Consider the following 18,597-nt stretch of genomic DNA (forward strand, 5'->3'; position numbering starts at 1 on the left):
AAAGACCGAGTAGATTTGCGAGACTTTATTGGTTTAACAGTTGTTTTTTTTAAATCAGCTCAATACAGTTTGGATATTTACAGTACAGATTTTAGCGACAGGGCTCCGTTAAGTGTGCGTATTCACAGTTGCCCTGGTGTTGGGGTTGGGATTGTCGAGGCCGAGGTAAGGACACGCTTCCGTCGGAAAACTGTGAAACAATAAAAGACTAAATCTCAACCTAAGGCACTGGTCTATCCTACGATCAGGGACGACAGGAAGGACCGGGAGCAGCCGGGTTCTGAACCCGGCAAAGGTGCAGCTGGAGCCGCTGAACAGGTCCAGCGTCTTCCGAGTGGATCAGGGATGCAAAAAGGAAACTCCCACCCGACCGGAGAGAAAGAAGCTCCTTCTGAGTGAAGTGTTGGTGAATAAGGAAGGGAGCGAAACAGCTGTCGACAGATGTGGAGGATAAGGGACGGTTCCTGGAGCGGGCTGCGTTCTCTCAACCAATTTAATTAACGCTGACGCCAACCGATGCCAAGGTCAAACAGAACCGCTGTGATCCGCTACGACATTCCACCATCTTTAAATGAACCGGAGCCATCTCGGCCACACATCCGTGGCTCCCATCACGCCTCTAAAACGCCTCCCAGGATAGAATCATAATAGGAACACGCTCCACTCTGAGCCACTATTCAATCCTCAGACATAATTCCTGTCGCACTGTTCAGGTTCAGGTCTTAGCGGGGTTTAAGAGTGTTTGATGCACTTTTGGGTGTCCAGGCTCCCCAAAAGAAGACTAATTTATAGCAGTAACAGAGACTTCAATACTCCACATCCATCCAAACATGGCCAAGCGCGCCTAATACTGACTATTTATACAATAACGCTTAAATACACGTAGAAATGTGTTCTTTTTCATTTTGAAAGCGCCGAATTTCAAGTTATGTGTATAAAAAAAGAGTTGAGATGCATTCAGTCGGGTGTCTGGTGTAATCTTCGATGGTTAGTGGGAAACGTGCGGCAGGAACGGCGCTGACACGGAGAAGTGGTGTGTTGGAGTTAAAACCTGATGAACAGCAAGACATTCAAGTTCAAGTCCTAGATAGACACACGCCGTATTTAGAAGCTCAAAACCAACTAGGAATAAAAGTGACTGACTTCACCTATTACATCTCAAGTGGTCTGCTTTTGATGTAAATTACACTTTTAGTTAGTAAACATAAATTCTATATACATATGCAAAATTGAACAAAAAAACTTAAATGAACCCCAAAGACCAACAATCTGCTCAGGCTTTACAGAAAAGTAAATTCTTTTGTTGTCATGAACGTTAACCAAGATGTCCTCAGAAGCCACGGGTGTGCCGTGGCGCCCTCTGGTGGCCGAAGCGAGGAATAACACGAGAGGAACGAAATTATGGGAAAAATGTATCAGAACGTGCCTGGTAAGTGCTGGTTATTACCCTCAACAGGAGCGGCTTTGAATATTCACACTTGAAAAATTGAATTTTGTGGAAAAACAAACCTGAAACACGCAAACCTAATATGTTTAGTGAAGGTAACAGCTCAACCAACTCATCATACCAGCTCCGCTCCGTTAACAGAAGAGCACGTGTCCTGGAATAATGTCAAACAAAAAGAGACTAAACATATGATGACAATAATTACAAAGAAGCCAAACTTAATAAATTACAACAATGCACCCCTGACAAAGTAAAAAAACAAACACAATATAGAAAAAACTAAACAGAGAGAGACCTGAAGCGAGCACACTGAAGGAATATATGGAATTTCCCTGAAGCACAACATTTTTAATAACATCTATAATCACACATCTTTTTGGGGTGCAAACGGAGCACTGGGGTGGTCTCTCTGCTTCACCTTGCGTTCCTGCCTCTGGAAGGGGAGGAAGAGCGGAAGTTGGTCTGCTGCAGGAATCTTTACGACGGGATCAGTGGGACAGGAAGTCTACGAGTGCAACGTTACGGAGGCGTCTCAGTGTCAGCTGTGGGGTCACATCTCTGGGAACACACGGAGAGGCAAAGGTCATCCCTCAATGTGGCGGAGAAGAGTGCGTATGAGGGCGCTGCGCTGTCCTCACCTGACAGGGCTTCTATGGGCTGGGCAGAGGAATGCAGGGTGTTCTCCTCAAAGGTCGCCCTGGTCCCATCTGACGTCCCGTCACAGGTGATGGAAACCTGGTTACAGTCCTCCGCCTCTATGAGAGGCCGGCTATTTGAATGACCGTTGATGTCAATCAGTCCCTCGAAGCTCCACTGGTTGGGTTTCCCGTTCAGCCCCGACACCAAGCCCAACTTAGAGTCCTCGTTCTCTCTGAACTCTGAGCCCTCCACATGCCGGTCCTCAGGACCTGGACTGAAATGAACACAGGAAAGCACGCCATGATGTCAGAATGCTGTTATTTGCTCATTTCTAGCATGTTTCGTGTGGCGCCGCTGCATACCTCCCTGCCTGGACCCCGTCTGTGCTCCGGGCCTCCTGATTCTTGTCGTCAGTCTCGGGTTTCCCATTCACGCTGCCCAGGGGCTCCTCGCGCTGGTCCGCCGGCTCGCCCGAGGACAGGCTGCAATCGTCCGCGTCGGCCTCCGTGGTCGAATCATCCACGCACTCGTCGGCTTCGGCCTCCATGGCGGCGTCATCCATTTGGTCTGTGACGTCACGAGAGGGAAGATTTACACGGGCAATAGGTCACACGGGGAGTTTATGCAAACCAACACTGACGAGACATTTACATGAAGCCCCTGCAAACAAATGTATAGAAATGAAGCCCAAAGACTGAGAACTGAGAGTGGCGTGCACATGTCCAAAGGATCCCGATGAATAAGGTTCCTATCAGGTCACATGGTATTCAGCTATATATATCGGCAGTGGAAGACTCACTTGCTTCAGAGTTAATTTGGCTCGCTCGCTCCTCTTCACTCTCATGGGAGAATTTATCCTCATCACCTGCTTCTCTCTGCAGGAGACAGAAACACCAGGTCCTTGCTTGTTTACAGAGGCGCTCCACACGTCTGCCACAATCCGTTCAGGGTTAAGGCAGTAACCAGGGCTAAGTATGCTAACTGGACAGGTGTGACTCACCTTTAGGTCACTTTGGTCCCCTTTCCTGGTTCTCTTCATGATCTCTTCAATCCTCTGAAATGTACAAATAGATTGAATGCATCCATGGAGATCCACAAGCCTGATTCCAAAGGGATTCCTGCTGCCAATCATGCGGCCGTACCTTCTTCCTCTCCATCCTCTCCTGCTGGTTCTGCTGCATGATGCGGTCTCGTTCCTGCCGGACCCTCTCTGCCTCCTCCTGGGCCTTGGCTTCAGCCTCCTCTCGCTCCTTCTGCAGCTCGGCCTGTCTCACCGCTTCTTCCTCCGCTTGTCTCACGCGCTCTTCCTCCGCCTTGCGTGCGTCCTCCTCTTCTTTAATCCTCCTCTCCTCCGCCAGCTTCTTTTCCTCTTCCAGGCGTATGAGCCGAGCCTCTTCCTCTAGACGTTTCTCTTCTTCTTTCCTCAGCCTGGATGATGGATTGAATGTAATTTTGTAAAAAAAAAAAACCCAACTTGCCGTCATAAAGAAACGCTTACTTCTCTTCCTCCTCCCTCTGTATCCTGAGCTGCTCCTCTTTCTCCCGCTGCTCCCTCATCAGGCGACGGTTCTCTGCGAGAATCTTGGCTGCTTCTGCGGCTGAATTGGTGCCAGTAGCGGCTGAAGTTGGACAGACGAATTAAGATAGTTTAGATTCACGTTCATGTGATGTGTTTTAGCTCCCGCCAGAGAAGAACGCAGCTTAACACAGTTGGTCACAGAGCGGTGCACGATCACATGAGCAGCCTTTGTGCTTCCACAAACACCAAGCTCCTTTCCTCACAATCCTCAGATGCTTTTCTGGTTATTACCTTTGAGGGTCTATAAATGACCAGGGCCAGGAGTTAGCATAAATGAGTCAGCATAAAGTATAAATGAAAAGTCTCTCCCAAATAAAAGCGGTGCCCACATATTCTCGTGCAAGTCACAAGTCTCCCCAGCAGGTGGCGGCAACAACAACAACATTGGAACAGGAAGTAGCTGGCCTACAAAAAAGTGCTTCCGTGTTGGGTTGGTACTCACACCTATCACATGACCACATCTAGACAGTAAAATATTGGTTACATTTAAAAAAATGTATCATCTGCATAGCTTACTTCCGCTAAACAGTAAACTAAAAATAACTAGAATTCTATTAAAATTGCTTGGGCTTGCATGGTATTAAGTTCATTAGGATGTTACGCTCGTCTTGCTGGGTTCATTTGCCAGCAAATGACAGCATGTCTCATGTGCCAGAGCAGGCTTCCTTGTTTCCAGAACAACAATCAGTCTTGGCAAATATTGACCCTGGCAGAATAAAACCATGTGGCTCATAAAAACCATTGGAGTTAAATTACATTTCTGAAGTGCTGTGATTCTAGAAAAACCAAAAATGGGTCTAAAATGATGAGTTAAAGTCATTAATATGAGGGCGGGCTGGGGCGTCTGGTTATCACAGGACTCACCATCTTTGTCTTTGCTCTTGCTGGACTCGGATGGCTGCGGAGACACAGCCTGGACAGGACACAGGTCCTTGGATTTGGAGTCCCTCTTTCTCAAGGTGGGGGGTCCTGTTGGAGTGAGAGCTGGTTTCTGTATAGGAGGGGGTTTGGTTGACGAAGCCTGGGGGGATGCAGGACGCTGTTTCATTGTAGAAGGAGATGGAGGGCGCGCTTTGGAATTTTGCCTGATAGAAGAGATTGAAAATTGAGGTAGTTTGTTATCAATCACCAAAGATTCGTAATTACGTAAAATGTAAGACTCACTTGGATGCTGTGGGGGAGGGAGTCCGCTTTGGGGCTGGATTTGGGGCCGGGGATGGAGAACGGTTGCGTCCCAGCGTAGAAGACGGGGTAGGTGGACTCTGTCCTCGAGGTGAGGTCAACTGTTTTTCCTTCTGTAGTTGGAGAGCCATTCAGAAACATTACACACCTGCTACAGCTACAGTAAACGCCCAAACAACCTCCTCTTACAGCTCAGCACAACGCTAATGCAACAAAAGTCATGCGCATAACGTTTTTATTCCCCCAACAGCCGTTCGTCTGTGACAAACCCACCTTGAGCCACTAACACGGGTCTGCAGGGAACCGACCGACAGTCTTTGTTCATTATCCAACTGCTGGTAAAATATCAATTTCCTATTTCTGTTTACAATAATAAAAAATACGCCGTGAAAGACTGATGCAGAGTTGATGTCAGGCCCACAGAACTAGATTAACAGAACACAATGTGGCTAAATGCTCCTTTTAACTGTATAATAATGGAATTGTCCCCATTTTAACAGGTGAAACGAGACTTTGGCTCAGCTTTCACGTACATGAGCCGGAGCCAAAGAGAAGGCTGAGCATGCAATAAAAGCATGTGACGTGCGCTTGATATTTGGCTGCCAGACCAGGGTGGGGTCTCATTTGCATGGACTTATCTGCCCATAATCCAATCGGATCTCTTATCTATGCTATTACAAAGGCTGCTTTCACAAATGCAGATGACAACAGAGCTTAATAAAGGCTCGGCGGCGATGAACGACAACATCCGAAGGCTGATAATGGTGGAATCTTATCTAAATTCTAAAGAGCAGCAAAACTTACAGCTGACAGCACATTTCCCTGTGGTTTAAATCCCGCAGCGGCAATTTGACTGGCAAAAATAGCTGATATGAAGCATATAAATCAGGGACTTCTGCGCAGGACCGATGGTCACAGTGACCTAAAGCAGCAGTGCTGTATGCTGAATCTTTCTACCTATCGTCCCTCAGTCATCTGCCACAAGACCAGTGGCGCTCACCGCAATGCTTTTTTTTAGATGGGCGAGCATCGTATATTTAGAGAATAGCATCGTTTACACCTCCAGTATTCTGTTTACAACCACGGCAGAAGGCCTTCATATTGCAAGCATAAAGGTTTAGAAGGATTAGTCTCGACACTTTACTATATGACTTCACCGGGACGGCGCTGAATAATTCACTGAGTGAGACAGGAAGGCAAACGCTCTCTCCAACGACAGAAAAAGGAAAGTCGGGCTCCTGATCGAGGTGGAGTTGCTGTGTCATGCACTGGAAAATCAGCAGTCCTCACCAGAGACGGGTCCAGCGCTCCGTCGGCTGACACGGAAGTGGTCATACCGCTTTTCTGCCGGTCGATGCTGCGGCTGCGCACGGGTCCACGTGGTGGGTGCAGGGGAGTGGCAGAGGCTGAGCGAGGACACAGGTGACACTCTGATAAAGGACACAGTCATCGCAGGGGCCGGGGAAGCATAACCGATGGAGCGCGTGAGAAGCAGCCGATTTGAGGAGAAATGAGCGGAGAGACCGGAGAGTTGAAGCAGGAGGGAAACGGAAAGGCAGAGGAGGGTTGACAGAGTTGCAGGAGAAAGGGGGGGGGGGGACAAAAGCACACAAAAAGCAATTGTTAGATTTGGCATTTAAGCAGGCAATGGCTTAATTTGTGAAGCTTTGATTGGGATGAGATTACTGGACATGGGAGCAAGGTCAGCAATGTTATCACCAAAATCCCAGAACAAACATCAGCACAATACCTGGCACAGTCCACACAGCACACCAACACAACACAACACAGCACACGAACACAACACAACACAGCACAACACAACACAACACAACACAGGGACTCGACATACGCCACAGACAGGTGTTAGCACACTAAATGTGAAATGACATTAATGTTGACAGTGTGATAAGATTATAATCCTGCCACCATGCAGCAACTTTTCAGAATAAACTACTGGAAACCTTTTTGCAGCTTTTCTTGGGTACAACAAAATTCTAAAATAAGAAGCAATTTCAGTTATTAAGAAACAAGACCAGAAGGTCTTTTCGAAGGGTGGCCTAAAAATAGAACGACAACAAGTTTCCTTAACATTGCAGTGTTAAAGTGGAGCCAATTTTTGGTAGCTAATGTAAGTAGTGTTGTCCCTCGGTCACGAGCTTGCTGTGTCAGATTGAGGGATTAGCCGTGATAATCCGAGGCCTGCAGAACTCTCCCTGCCCCAGCCCGTGCACATATGTGCCGTAATTCAATCTGACCGCAGTGAGTGCCTGCAGTGTGGCAACTGTGAACCTGACCCTTCCATGAGCTTCTGTCAGGGCTGCTAATGCAGATGTGTCATGTTTCCCCTGTGATTATATTTAGCAAAAGATCAATTGGCACTAATGGGTGAGTAATGGAAAGTCAATAACTGTAACGTGAAACCAGCACACGGAACACGTGTGCAGCTGCACAGAGCCAGAGTCAAAGCGCAGTTCCGTCTGTGTTTATAACATGACCTGGGCTATTATATTAAGTTGTTCATAGTTAATAGATTACAGAATATTGTCACGGCATAAGTGACTTTAATTTGATGAATGCAATCAACAATCTCTGCCCAGTTACCATTCTGGCACCACAATATCAGTCTCCTGCAATCTGGTCAAGCTAGCAGGACACATGCAACAGTCTGAAAACAACAGGTAAGCAGCTTAGAGCAAATCTCTCAGCATGGACTCAAGCACTCCTCAGATGCAGCTCACAGCCAAGTCAGTCTTATTCAGCTCAGCACACAACCTCCGATTGTGTTGAAGCTGGGAGCGCATGTGAGCCAGACCTGTGTGCATGTGCCTGAATATTTACCGTGGAACTATCCCCTCACATGACCGGGCTTTGGTGCAAATAAACACAGCAAATAATACGTAAAGCACACTGCTAATGCTTTCTTATTGACTTGGGATGCTAGTTTTTCTAGCTCTGTCTTGTTTAAATTATGCTTCCAAAGGCTGGAGGGTCTACAGCAAAGCTCTGCTTGGTGCAGTCGGGTTCGGAGCAATGAGACGACATTACAAATATGAAAACCTTAGAACAGTTTTTTTTTTTGGTATCCCTCCTCTCTGTCAGGCTCTTCTACACCAAGGTTACCTGGAGCATCTTTTCCGTCAGCTGACAGGGTGGCGGCACTCTTGCTCCTAGCTAGTGAGGCCTGGGTGGGGGTGAGTAGACGACTAAGGACCCCTCCATCCACAGTGCTGGACGGTGGCCTGCGGGCTACTCGGCCAAAATAAAATCACCCGAAAAGTAAGAGGACACAGAGAGCCAAGAAAAGAGGAACAGGTGAGAATGGGGATGAAAGCAAAACAAAGGGGTGAGGGTGGATTAAATACAGAAAGATCACCATATGATTTAACCAACAGTAGAAAATCAACACCAATGAACATAAATGAGCTCCCAATAGTCTCACCTTGACAGTTTAAATGTCTTTATTGTGCCCCTATTTCTCTGATTATTAATAAAAGAGCAACAATAAAGGGGTGTCAAGGAGAGAGCATTGAGACAGCTTGAGGACTTTTAATTACAGTTTGCTGAATAAACTTTAGTTTAAACAGTAGTCCTTATGGAAAGAGCCAAATCAATGGTTTCTTGGGGCAGAGAGGGGTGAGCTGGGGGGCAAAAACAGACCATTAGTGAACTCCAGACAACAGAGGAATACTCTCAGGTAGGAAGACGTGAAATGAATAAAGCCCGAGATCTAAAGGTGATTGGGGAAGTGAGCGGAGGAGACAAGAAATCAGTCGCCTCGGCTGTGCCAACTTTTTTTTTTTACCATTTAGAAAAGAGAATTGGCCCAATTTTGAGAGCGTTGGCAACAACAATCCACACAAAAAACGTGCAGGCTTTTGTGGTTTGGCTCACCTTGATTGCACAGCAGAGGCAAACAACCTCTTGGTAATTTAAAATTGTTGAAGGACCAATTCTGCAATCAGGAGGCTGTTGTTATCAAAGCCAAAGTACAAAAAAAAAGAAATGAAACTGACAGGTTGATTTTTTTCCATTAACCTCGATGTCCCTGAATGCTGCCTCTTATAAATCACAGCTCTGCTTACTTAGAGGCCCTTACAGACATCTGTTGTAGACAGACCTTTTTGTTATCTGATACACGTCAGCACTTCCTGTTGCTCTGCACAAAGGCAAATTTGATTGTGGCCGTTTAACCTTTAAGAGTACATTATAATAAAACAAGATTTGTCATGTACGTAGGACAAAATTACACACTCAGAACAAACACGTATACATGATCAACAATGCGTTTGGCTAGAAGACAAACAGAAGCACTTTTGGCTCATTTTAAGAACAAACAGACTACAGTAGGCTGCTGTGGTCATGTGTGTGTGTTGTGGGGCTATGGTGGGATGACACTGACAAACACCACACTGAAGTGGGATCCTAGCACCACAAATCCTGCTATGATGTCATCTAGGGGAAGAAAACAATTAACACTTGTGGACAACAAAACAATACGCTATGTTAGTGCAGGCACAGCGTGCAGCGGAACCTGAGGAGACTTAAAGAGGAGGCAAGGAGAAAAGTGTTAATGAGAAACAGCACCGGCTGGAGAAGGTCAGGGCAGCAGCTGAGTAAATGATATGAGAAGCTTTCAGCCAGTCACAGAGGAGCCACGTTAAAAAGGCGGAAATCCAGCAGTCATTAGGTTTTATGAAAAGACGAGGCAGCCATAATCTGCATAGCAGATGAGACTCAACTACATCAGTGGATATCCTTAAAGATCCTGCTGTAAAGGTTAGAAATCAAGCAAATTTAGATAGCGGAGGCTGTTAAAACCACAGCAACATGCATGTTATTCCAAAAGACAGGCCTATGAAGACCTTGGAGAATCCCCCCCTCCAAAGCCAATCTTGGACTGCTCATGCTAACCACCTTGATCTTCTGTCGTCCCCTTGTCCGACTTGGCAGGGGTCTGGGCTCTGCCCACACTGACTCGTGTGAGAGAGGAACTCCTCTTCTTCATGGAAGGGCCTGAGGGCATGGAAGTGGAGTGGCAGGCAATCAGGCACTGGTACGGTTCAGGAGGAATTCCCGAAAAATTCCCAAATGGTGTGCATTTCCATTGGCATTACTATTATTAAGTCACCAGGTCTAAGCAGGGTGGGGACGATGTCCACGGTCAACAGACAGCATTAAATGACACATTTAACTAACACGCTGCCTGACACCATGAGTCCAGCTATACCAGGAACCCTTCTGTAGTACTGACAAGACTGGTTAAACTAACAATGTGCACAAATTAAGATTGCTGTTGGCACTAGTTTAAAAAGAAACTCAGATGTTCAAAAGTATGTTTTAAAAAGTCATTCTGTTGGATGGAAAGGGGATTTTTGGCACCTGTCTGTTCCACTTGAAGTTTTTTGCCCTCTTCCTTACTGGCCTGAGCAGCACTGTTATTGCTAGGCAACCGGTTACAAGAGGAACTTCTTGGTTTAACCCCTGAGAGACAACGATGAAACATTAATAACTGAATTTTTGCTGTGCTCACGTCTATTTTTAAAAAATATATCCAGAGAGAGAGATATAAATAAACATTTAACACGAACTTGGCTGTATTAGTGTATGGAGGCTTTAATAGTTACGGTTAATAATGGGAGGAGAGAAACTAATTTTTTCCAGACAAAAACTGAATGACTTTATAGTCAAACCTGGCTGATGACTTGGACACAACACAGTAAACTAAAAAAAAAGGATGGAGGGAGGGAGGCAGGAGACAAGGGCTCAAAGACAGAAGGGGTGTGAAGGAAGGGAGGGACACAGGTGACTTACTTTTGTCAGGAGATTTGATGAGGGTGGTGGAGGAGGACAGGCGTTTGCTGATGCAAGCCTCAGGTTGTGGTTTCAGGTTTGTCGTGGATGTGGAGCGCTTGTCTAACATAGAAGGGAGGAGGACAAACAGACAAGGGAGGAAGGGTTTACATGGGAGGTGGGCCGAGGGGACGGGCGTCGAGGTGTGAGTGCAAACACAATACACACTTATGTTATGACTGTGGAGGTGAAAAGATTTACAGTGACAATTTATTCAAACACACAGGACAGAAACCAGAAAAATAAAAGATTAGTCAACCACTGAACTAAGCACTGCAAACAGCATCACAGTGAGGTGGAGTCTGTGCCACATCATCCAGAACTGAGACTAGTCAGGTGCTTCGCCGTGGGCCTCGTGGGCCACGTGTCCTCCAAGTGGTCCACTGTGCCAGTCAGTGAAAAACCTAAAATTACAAGTCCAGCCGTCCACCCAGTTCAGTGCACATTCACAATAAAATTAGTGAGAAACTGCCAGTTAGAAGTGCAGGTGAAGGTGAGTGGGATGGGGAGACTGGGAGGACGGAAAGCAGGTAACCAAGCCACGTGCCAGTGCCAGTGCCAGTGCCACTCCATGCTGTGCCGCTACGCTGAGCAAATTAAACGCAAAACAAAACCTTGTCGGCTCCCTGGTGGCTTTTCTGGTGAGGCGGGGGTGACAACTATTGCTACTGGAGATGAGGCAGTGGCATCTGACTCTCCTGTGGGAAAAGACAACCCTCAGAGAAGAGCGGCAACACGCGATGCTGAGGCACTTTAATCACAACAGAGAGGAAGTCACGTCTGATTTGGAGCCCACGACACCTGCACCTGAAGCCTGAAATAAACCAACAATTCCTAATCACACTTTCAGTAGCAGCTGAGTGAACATCAGCTGGCACCACAAGAGTCGCAGGCTTAGAAAAGGTACCATTCAAAATCTAGTGAAGGTAACTAGAACTCAAGGTTCAGCGTCAAGTCCAGTCGAGACTGTTTCTAGTAATCATCGCTGAAAGTTGGTGTCCAGTCCAACCACAGGCAACATCTGTCCAAAAACTCATTGGTGACTATTTACCAGCACAACCAAACAACTTCCACAGAAATGCCTCCATTGTGCTGACGTCGATGAAATGAAAACTGCAGTAACCTTATTTTATTGACCGCCTCTGCCCACAGCTGGAACTGATCAGGTGTTCACTTCAAACAAGCTGGAAAAAAACCAAACTGGAATGTCCAGAGATCTGTCACAAACCTACTTCTGTGGGTTTTTTTTGCTGTGGGCCAACAAAAAGCACCAGTTTGTGCAGAGATGCTGCTGTATTCATGGTGTTCTTCAATCAAATGGCAAGAAAAGACCGTGTAAACACCTGCATACACTTTTACGCTTCACCTCCAACAACAAATTCTTGGACAGTGAAGGAAATGTACCTGTTCGTCCTTCAGAGTCTGTCAGCCCTCCCCAGGACCATCGTTTCTGCCTCTGCTCTACTCGATGACTACGCTCCTGTGTCCGCCGCATGACGGCCTCGTAGTGCTCCTGCAGCATGGCGGGAATACAGATGTTTACATTGCTGTCCTCTTTATCACAAAGCTTAAGAGCAGATTATGCAACGTCATGCATCAATAACGTGCTTAATCTGTTTAAATGACAGCAGCGATATGAACCGGGCACCAGCCTCTCGTGCCGACTCGGCGCCCGGCGCTCCACGCACCTTCTCCTCTTCCTGTTTCTGCTTCCTCTTCTCCTCCACAGCCAAGCGTTTCAGCTCCTCCTTTCTCCGCTGATCCTCGACCTTTTTCTGACGCTCCTCTATTTGCCGCTCCACTTGTAGCTTGGCTTTACGCTCCCGTTCCATGATCTGAGACCCTCGCAAAGCTGACCAAAAATACAGCGTATACAGCATGCGTGCATGGAGGGAGAGTGCATGCAGGTATAAAGCCGGTCGTTAGTGTGCCGCGTTGTTGCGCGTGCAACCATGCATTAGAGGTACTGCTGTTATTTTCCCTTTTACAGACACATCGGACATAAATAGGCTGATCATTTCTTTTAGCTGCTTATGATTAAGAATATTCAAAAACAAAATAAACCGACATAGCAATCAGCGCTATGGATTTGGGGAAAATAATCTCAACAGAAGACAACAGAAGCCCTCGCTCACCCTGCTGTTTGTCTGCTTCTTCTCGTCTCTCTTTGGCCACTCGCAGGCGGTCGTCTACTCGTAGTGCGGCGGCGTCAAGGACTGGAAATGCACATATGGACAACATGAAAACCACGTGCGGCAAAGTGTATTCAAGAGAGAAATGAGCGGATCAAATTGCAGGATAGTGGTTGCATCAGGTTATATTGTCATGTGACTGTCATTAACAGGCTTTGCCAACTGTTACGGTAATGAGATGATGGCTAAGATATAGCCGCAGTAAGCCACATGTGAGGTGGTGGGAGCTGAGCGCGAGGCCCGTCATTCAGCCCACTGTCAACAACACAGTGCGCCATCCTAGCTTCTGTGCCAGGGTGCGGTATTGTTTACCTGGTTTACACCCCTGAGGTCTGGCTGGTGCGTTAGCTGCAGGTCCTGGACTGTTCCCGGAGAGGCTGCGCCGCTCCTCGGCCTGTGCCTGTGCCTGTGCAGCTGCATGGACGACAGCGCATGTTAGACACACACAACTGGTAGGTGTCTGACAAAGCAGGTCAAATAATGCAAAACAACCGCTCCTTTAACCCACCGGTGGCTACTGATCATTTTTGTGCCCCCTTTTTTTTTTCTCCGGAGGAATGCCGCTTCGGGATCTCGAGCAACAGAACAATCCGGCCATTCACGGCATCACACCCCACTCACAGCCAGCACTATAGTGAGCCCAACACGGCGCTCTGTCACAGGCCGAGAGGCGCGGGCAGCTGAGGGCAACATTCGAACCTTTGTGCATTTCCCGGTGCACAATCAATACTGCACTTTATTAGACTGCACGAGTATTATACCTAAATAAACAACTTAAACCAAACGTCACTGTTCAGAAGAACCAAATTTCAACGAGAGCCCACAGCGCACTAGTTTCAGATCATGCTTCTGACCACAATCAGCCACACTGTCTTCAGAGAATTCATGACTAAGAGAAACGGGGGCAGAAAGGAAGGAAAGTGAGGATGTGATCAAGCTTTGAGGGCATATCGGAGGGTTTTTTCCCCTCATACAAGAGATTCACAGCCCCAAACACACAATCAGCTCTGTCATTATTTCTGCAAAGACCATTTTCACATTCGCCTCGTTGAAGAACCATAATGGAGGTTTAAAGGCATGTGGGCTACTGGCCATGTTTTAGCCATTTCAGACACCTTCGTGGATGTAAAGGAAGGCATTTACAAGCCGGGGTAACTTTCAAATCGAGAAAATTTGCCTGTCTGAGAAACAAGAGGGAGGCAGAGCCACAGCAGATGACAGCAAGAATTTGGATGAAAACGAAAAACAACAGAACAGCTCTGGAGGCAGAAAGGCCCACGAACGGCCACCGGCAGAGTCTCATCATTTCAAATCCATCCAAGTATTTCAGGTTCATAGCAAAAAAAAAAAAAAAAATGCTGAAAGACTCCCCCCCCCCCCCCAAAAAAAAACAATCACGAGAGAGGAGCTGCCCGTCTGCTTTACAGTCATCTGATGCCGGCGTCATGTAAGACATTTCAAGTGCACGGCCTGATGAGATAACCGCGCACGTGCGCTGTAATCTCAGGGCCATTCAAAGTTAGTCAGTCTGGTTCATTCAAAATATCAACAAGGTTTTGACAAAGTCCTGGACGCCCAGAGAGATCAGGAAAATGGACAAAAGCTCTAAACACTAATATTAATGAGAGAAGCCGTGGCACATGTTGGAGGAAGGCCAGGAAATGGCCGTGTTGGCTGTAGACCCCCCCCCCCCCTCCCCAGGCAGCCCTCAAATATCAGTGCATCTGATCTCAGTGCAGTCAACAGTCTGATGCTGTAGGACGTCTCGGGGACACTTCCTTGATCCGCAGCATATTTGTGATAATGACAGAGCTGACACACAAGGAAATCATTTTCTCCCAACCCCCCACGATCAAATATAATGAACAGAGAAGTCTTACTGACAACCAGGCCAGGTTACTGACTGAACAGTAGAAAGGTGGGAAAACAACCGTGTTGCTGGTGTGAATCAAACACCAAGGAATATATATGGAGGAAGCCAGAAGCATGGAAGCCTGTGGGGGACAACGGGGGGTGTGCTACACATGTTGCCTTTGACATTAGGGAAGATATTCAGAAGGATAACATGAGCACCGTGGAGAACAACCCTCCTGGGCTTTGAATAAATCACATGAACAGAGAAATATGGCAGCATCACGGACACGTTGGAGTATTTTTTTAAACTGCGCAATAGGGCAACGGTTGCTAAGGGACACAAGAAGGAACTCCGGGTGGATGAGCTTGTCGACCATGTTTAGGCCTGCATTAATGAAGGTGCAGACTCCGAAATGAGATGAGTCAGAGCCCGATAGAGGGAACAAAGCTGAAGGATCTCTCCCCAGACTGAATATTGGTTCAAAAACGATCCCGTTTAAACACAACAAATTAGAATGAAAATAGGAGCAAACAAATATGGATCCAAGCGGGGGTGGATATTTCTTCTAATATTGATTGGTAGCGGTTCGTGAGCTGGACCCAGTGAGCACCGTGACGCCTTCACGGCCCAGCTCTGGTTTGACAGCAGATTTTACCCAAACCCCTGAACTAAAGGATAAAAAAAATGACTTATTACTTAGCAGCTTGTCCAATGCTGGTTGTCCTCACAACTGGAGGCTGATGTCACATGTGGGACCACCCTGCAGGCCAATGAGCACAGAAAATGATCAAATGCAACCTTAAAACTTTTATTGTGGCTCGATGAGCCTTGGGAGACGAGACGGAACTGAATAATTCTGCTGCATTAAGAGCGTTTCAAACCTATAGTCTGTTTGCTTTGCACCGAATCACATGACAACATTTGACGACAACCACAGATGTACCAGCAAAAGTCACGAGGTGCTATAAATAGACAGCAATCTGAAGGTTGGCCGGTGAAGCCCCCCACCCCCCGGTTATAGTTACTAAAGTGATGGATCTAGCAGGAATACAATGACAATCAGATATTTATTTGTACTTTTAGGTTTGTTGTAGCCTGGGCTGCACAAATACAGAAATATGTGTGAACCAGACGACCAAGTGGGGGAAAACGCGTCGTTTGAGACGACCTAAAACATGTAAAGGACGAGCAGGAGTGGTGTGAATGTGTGCAGGTAGAGCGTTCCGTGGTTGGGGGCTGTGACAGTGAAAGCCCTGACTCCTGAGGTTAGGGGACCAGTGTCCCGGAGAGCAGGCCAGTGCCGAGGAGACAGGGGGTGGGGGGGTGGACGCACCTCTGGGTGAGCAGGGGGACTTTGTAGGGCCTGACAGGGATCCAGTGAAGGAGGTGGAGTTGGTGGGACCTGCTGCCAGGGTTTTATATGAACCTGTACCTCCACAAGGCTGGAGTTCCCCCTTAAAACACCCATTCATTAACAAGTTTGCAGAAAGTTTGGAGTTTTGAGGGTTTGTTTTGCTCCAAATCCCCTGAGCAACTTTAACTTTGGGTGCATTTCTGTTTGGATGTCGGAAAGCAGGAGTGGATTAAGCCTCCTTTCTGATCCTACTGCTGCCCGTTACTGTGCCCGACTGTGTGCAGGACAATTAAGGAGATTGTTGCATGCTAACAGGAAGCGTCTGGCCAGCTTAATGAAAGGGGTGACAACCATTTCCTAGCTACTAAAAGTTAGAATGTTCAGGTCCAACCACAGACGAATATATTGATGCACCATAAAGTCACTCGGGGCATTTTATGGTACGATATAAGCATGTATCCCTCCAACTAAAATGTCTTACACGCACAGCGAGTGTGTGTTGCATAAACTGAGGAAGGTAATAGTGTCTTGGCCATCACTTATTGGCAATAAAAATGCCAATATTCTTCGCGGCACAGATTTGCCAATCACAGTCTCGAGACCTCGGGTCATCAGATAGCTGCATACCCACCAACACCCACACACCGACACACACACACACCGACACACACACAGTAAACCTTCCATGGGATTACACCAGACCTGTTCATGCTATGGTAAGCCCCAGCTATTTGCAGTATTGGCAGGATAATAGTGACACATCCTTTGCTTCCTCGGACGTCCGTCCCATGTGAACTGCACTGTCATGTGCAGACAGACGCCGCCGAGATCCAACGGTAGCAACAGCAAAACCCAGCCAACATGACCGCCAACACCACTTGTATTCCAGAATATAAAGAAGCAGCCTTTCTTGCGCGTCTAATTTATCCAGAAGTTTATTGCTCCTTTAAATTTCTTGCCATATACGCTCATTTTTTTGTGTTCATGGCCACAGGTTTGAATAATTCCTGCGGCACTAAAACGAGGATCAAAAACCTCCCTCGTCACTCTTAAGCATACTGTGAATATTTTCATAAAACCACAGAACTGGGTGGATGTAAATTCCAGATCAAGAGGACAGAATGGAAAAGTGAAGGGAAACAGGAAGACGTCCGCTGCTGAGGGTCGTCCAGCCGGTGCCGGGTGTAAAATACACCTCCGCCCAGGCGGGCTATGCTGAAAATTCTAAAAAAAAAAACACCACCAAAATCTGTCAGCCCGGGCAATTACAAACTGTGCATTCATGTCCAGAGATGCAGAGGCCTCGGACGTCCAGGACGGGCCCAGCCGAGCCTCAGAGAAGCACCGATGGAGCTCCAGCTCCTCAATGTGCAACAGTTCCATACAGGCACCGTTTAGGCTGAAGCCTACAGCTGATCTCAAGCAGCCTTGCAGGCTCTCATCTGACACCCCAGATTTAGCTCAAATGCAGGTCAGACATTGTTATAGTGTCTAGCCTCCCTGCAAAGTTGTGTGCATGGGGGTGGGTGGGGGTCATGCCATATGTCAACATATATGCATAAATGTCAGCCAATTGTTATGCGAACACTGACATAGTTGAAAGCAGGAAGCACCAAATCTGCTGATATGGAGGGAAAGGAATGTTGTAAAGAGGTCTCATCCTTGTCTGAATATTATCTGACCTGAAAAGAGAAGCTGAAGGCTTCCGGGACTCTGGACAGAGATCACTTTGGACACTTTAATCCCAACACCGTCGACCCCGGCAGGGTTAGCTCGGTGGCCGCTAGCATTCGGGTTGTCTTCGAACACGAGGTTGAACATGTCGGGAAGCATCTCTAAGAGAATTCAACCCTAAACATTGCAGCTAATCTTGGCGTGCTCGGCGCCAGCAGTCCCCAACATGACACCCGGCTTTAATAGATAACTTGGCTTGTAACTTTGGCTAAGTGGAACCAACCTACTGGACTTTACCAGATCGTCAACTTCGCCTTCACATGCAAAGACTTCACTAATCGGCCGGGACACTTGAGTTTGGGGCACTTTTTTACTCTAAACAGTGAAAGAAAGTGCACACATTGAGCGTCCATTGTCGGCGGCGAAGCGGGGCAGCGAGCTAGCGTCGGTAGCCGAAAAGCTACACGTTCGCAAAACCCGGCAGGCGTCCCCACAAGTTCCAAACTGTCTGCTACACTGTGCGGAACCACTGGCTCAAGATACACACGCCACTGTCAACCATTTACTTACCCATTTGGGCTCGCAAGCCTTTGAGAGTCGTAGCACCCTCCGCCATTTCTATTAAGTTTCCCTTCTCTGTGTTTTTTTCGAAGGCAGGGGCGCGTAACACATCGTTATCGGGTCGGGAGGGACATGGACACTACGGGGACGTGGACTCCAAAGAGAGGACGAGTGACGACGAGGTCTCACTCCGATGGCGTGCCCGACGATTAAAAGGTAACGGTGACTTTCAAGGTGCAGCTGGTGTGAAAACAGGTTATC

General features: G+C 47.3%; 1 protein-coding gene across 20 annotated transcripts; it reads right to left on the minus strand.

Annotated features, from left to right (window-relative positions):
• Positions 1 to 10: 10 nt before the first annotated feature.
• Positions 11 to 18,499, minus strand: map7d3 (MAP7 domain containing 3). 20 transcript variants are annotated; one of them, XM_029847493.1, is made up of 21 exons: positions 18,346 to 18,482; positions 15,444 to 15,507; positions 13,205 to 13,306; positions 12,836 to 12,916; positions 12,389 to 12,552; positions 12,105 to 12,213; positions 11,315 to 11,398; positions 10,662 to 10,763; positions 10,230 to 10,331; positions 9,765 to 9,863; positions 7,971 to 8,096; positions 6,138 to 6,277; positions 4,830 to 4,960; positions 4,530 to 4,750; positions 3,585 to 3,705; positions 3,229 to 3,514; positions 3,087 to 3,140; positions 2,886 to 2,961; positions 2,449 to 2,653; positions 2,086 to 2,360; positions 11 to 2,005 (listed from the first exon to the last, which is right to left on the minus strand). In XM_029847493.1, exons 5-21 carry the CDS (start codon positions 12,530 to 12,532, stop codon positions 1,998 to 2,000), a joined length of 2,283 nt encoding a protein of 760 aa, XP_029703353.1. In that variant the 5' UTR covers positions 12,533 to 12,552; positions 12,836 to 12,916; positions 13,205 to 13,306; positions 15,444 to 15,507; positions 18,346 to 18,482; the 3' UTR covers positions 11 to 1,997. The 20 variants fall into 20 exon arrangements, with proteins under 20 accessions (XP_029703353.1, XP_011608742.2, XP_029703344.1 ...); XM_011610440.2 differs by lacking the exon at positions 15,444 to 15,507 and having other exon boundaries at positions 6,138 to 6,253; positions 18,346 to 18,499; XM_029847484.1 differs by lacking the exon at positions 15,444 to 15,507 and having other exon boundaries at positions 18,346 to 18,499.
• Positions 18,500 to 18,597: the final 98 nt, after the last annotated feature.

This window comes from Takifugu rubripes, chromosome 14, assembly GCF_901000725.2.
Source record: "Takifugu rubripes chromosome 14, fTakRub1.2, whole genome shotgun sequence".
In the NCBI taxonomy this organism is placed as follows: Eukaryota; Metazoa; Chordata; class Actinopteri; order Tetraodontiformes; family Tetraodontidae; genus Takifugu; species Takifugu rubripes.

Excerpts from the sequence above, each read along its gene's own strand:
- map7d3 (XM_029847484.1), bottom strand. The coding sequence starts at position 18,391 with ATGGCGGAGGGTGCTACGACTCTCAAAGGCTTGCGAGCCCAAATGG. Across the intron at positions 8,097-9,764 it reads GGGGACGACAGAAGATCAAG|CCCGCAGGCCACCGTCCAGC; the intron begins GTGGTTAGCATG and ends TTGGCCGAGTAG. Across the intron at positions 6,278-7,970 it reads TGACGGAAAAGATGCTCCAG|AGTGTCACCTGTGTCCTCGC; the intron begins GTAACCTTGGTG and ends GTCCTTTATCAG.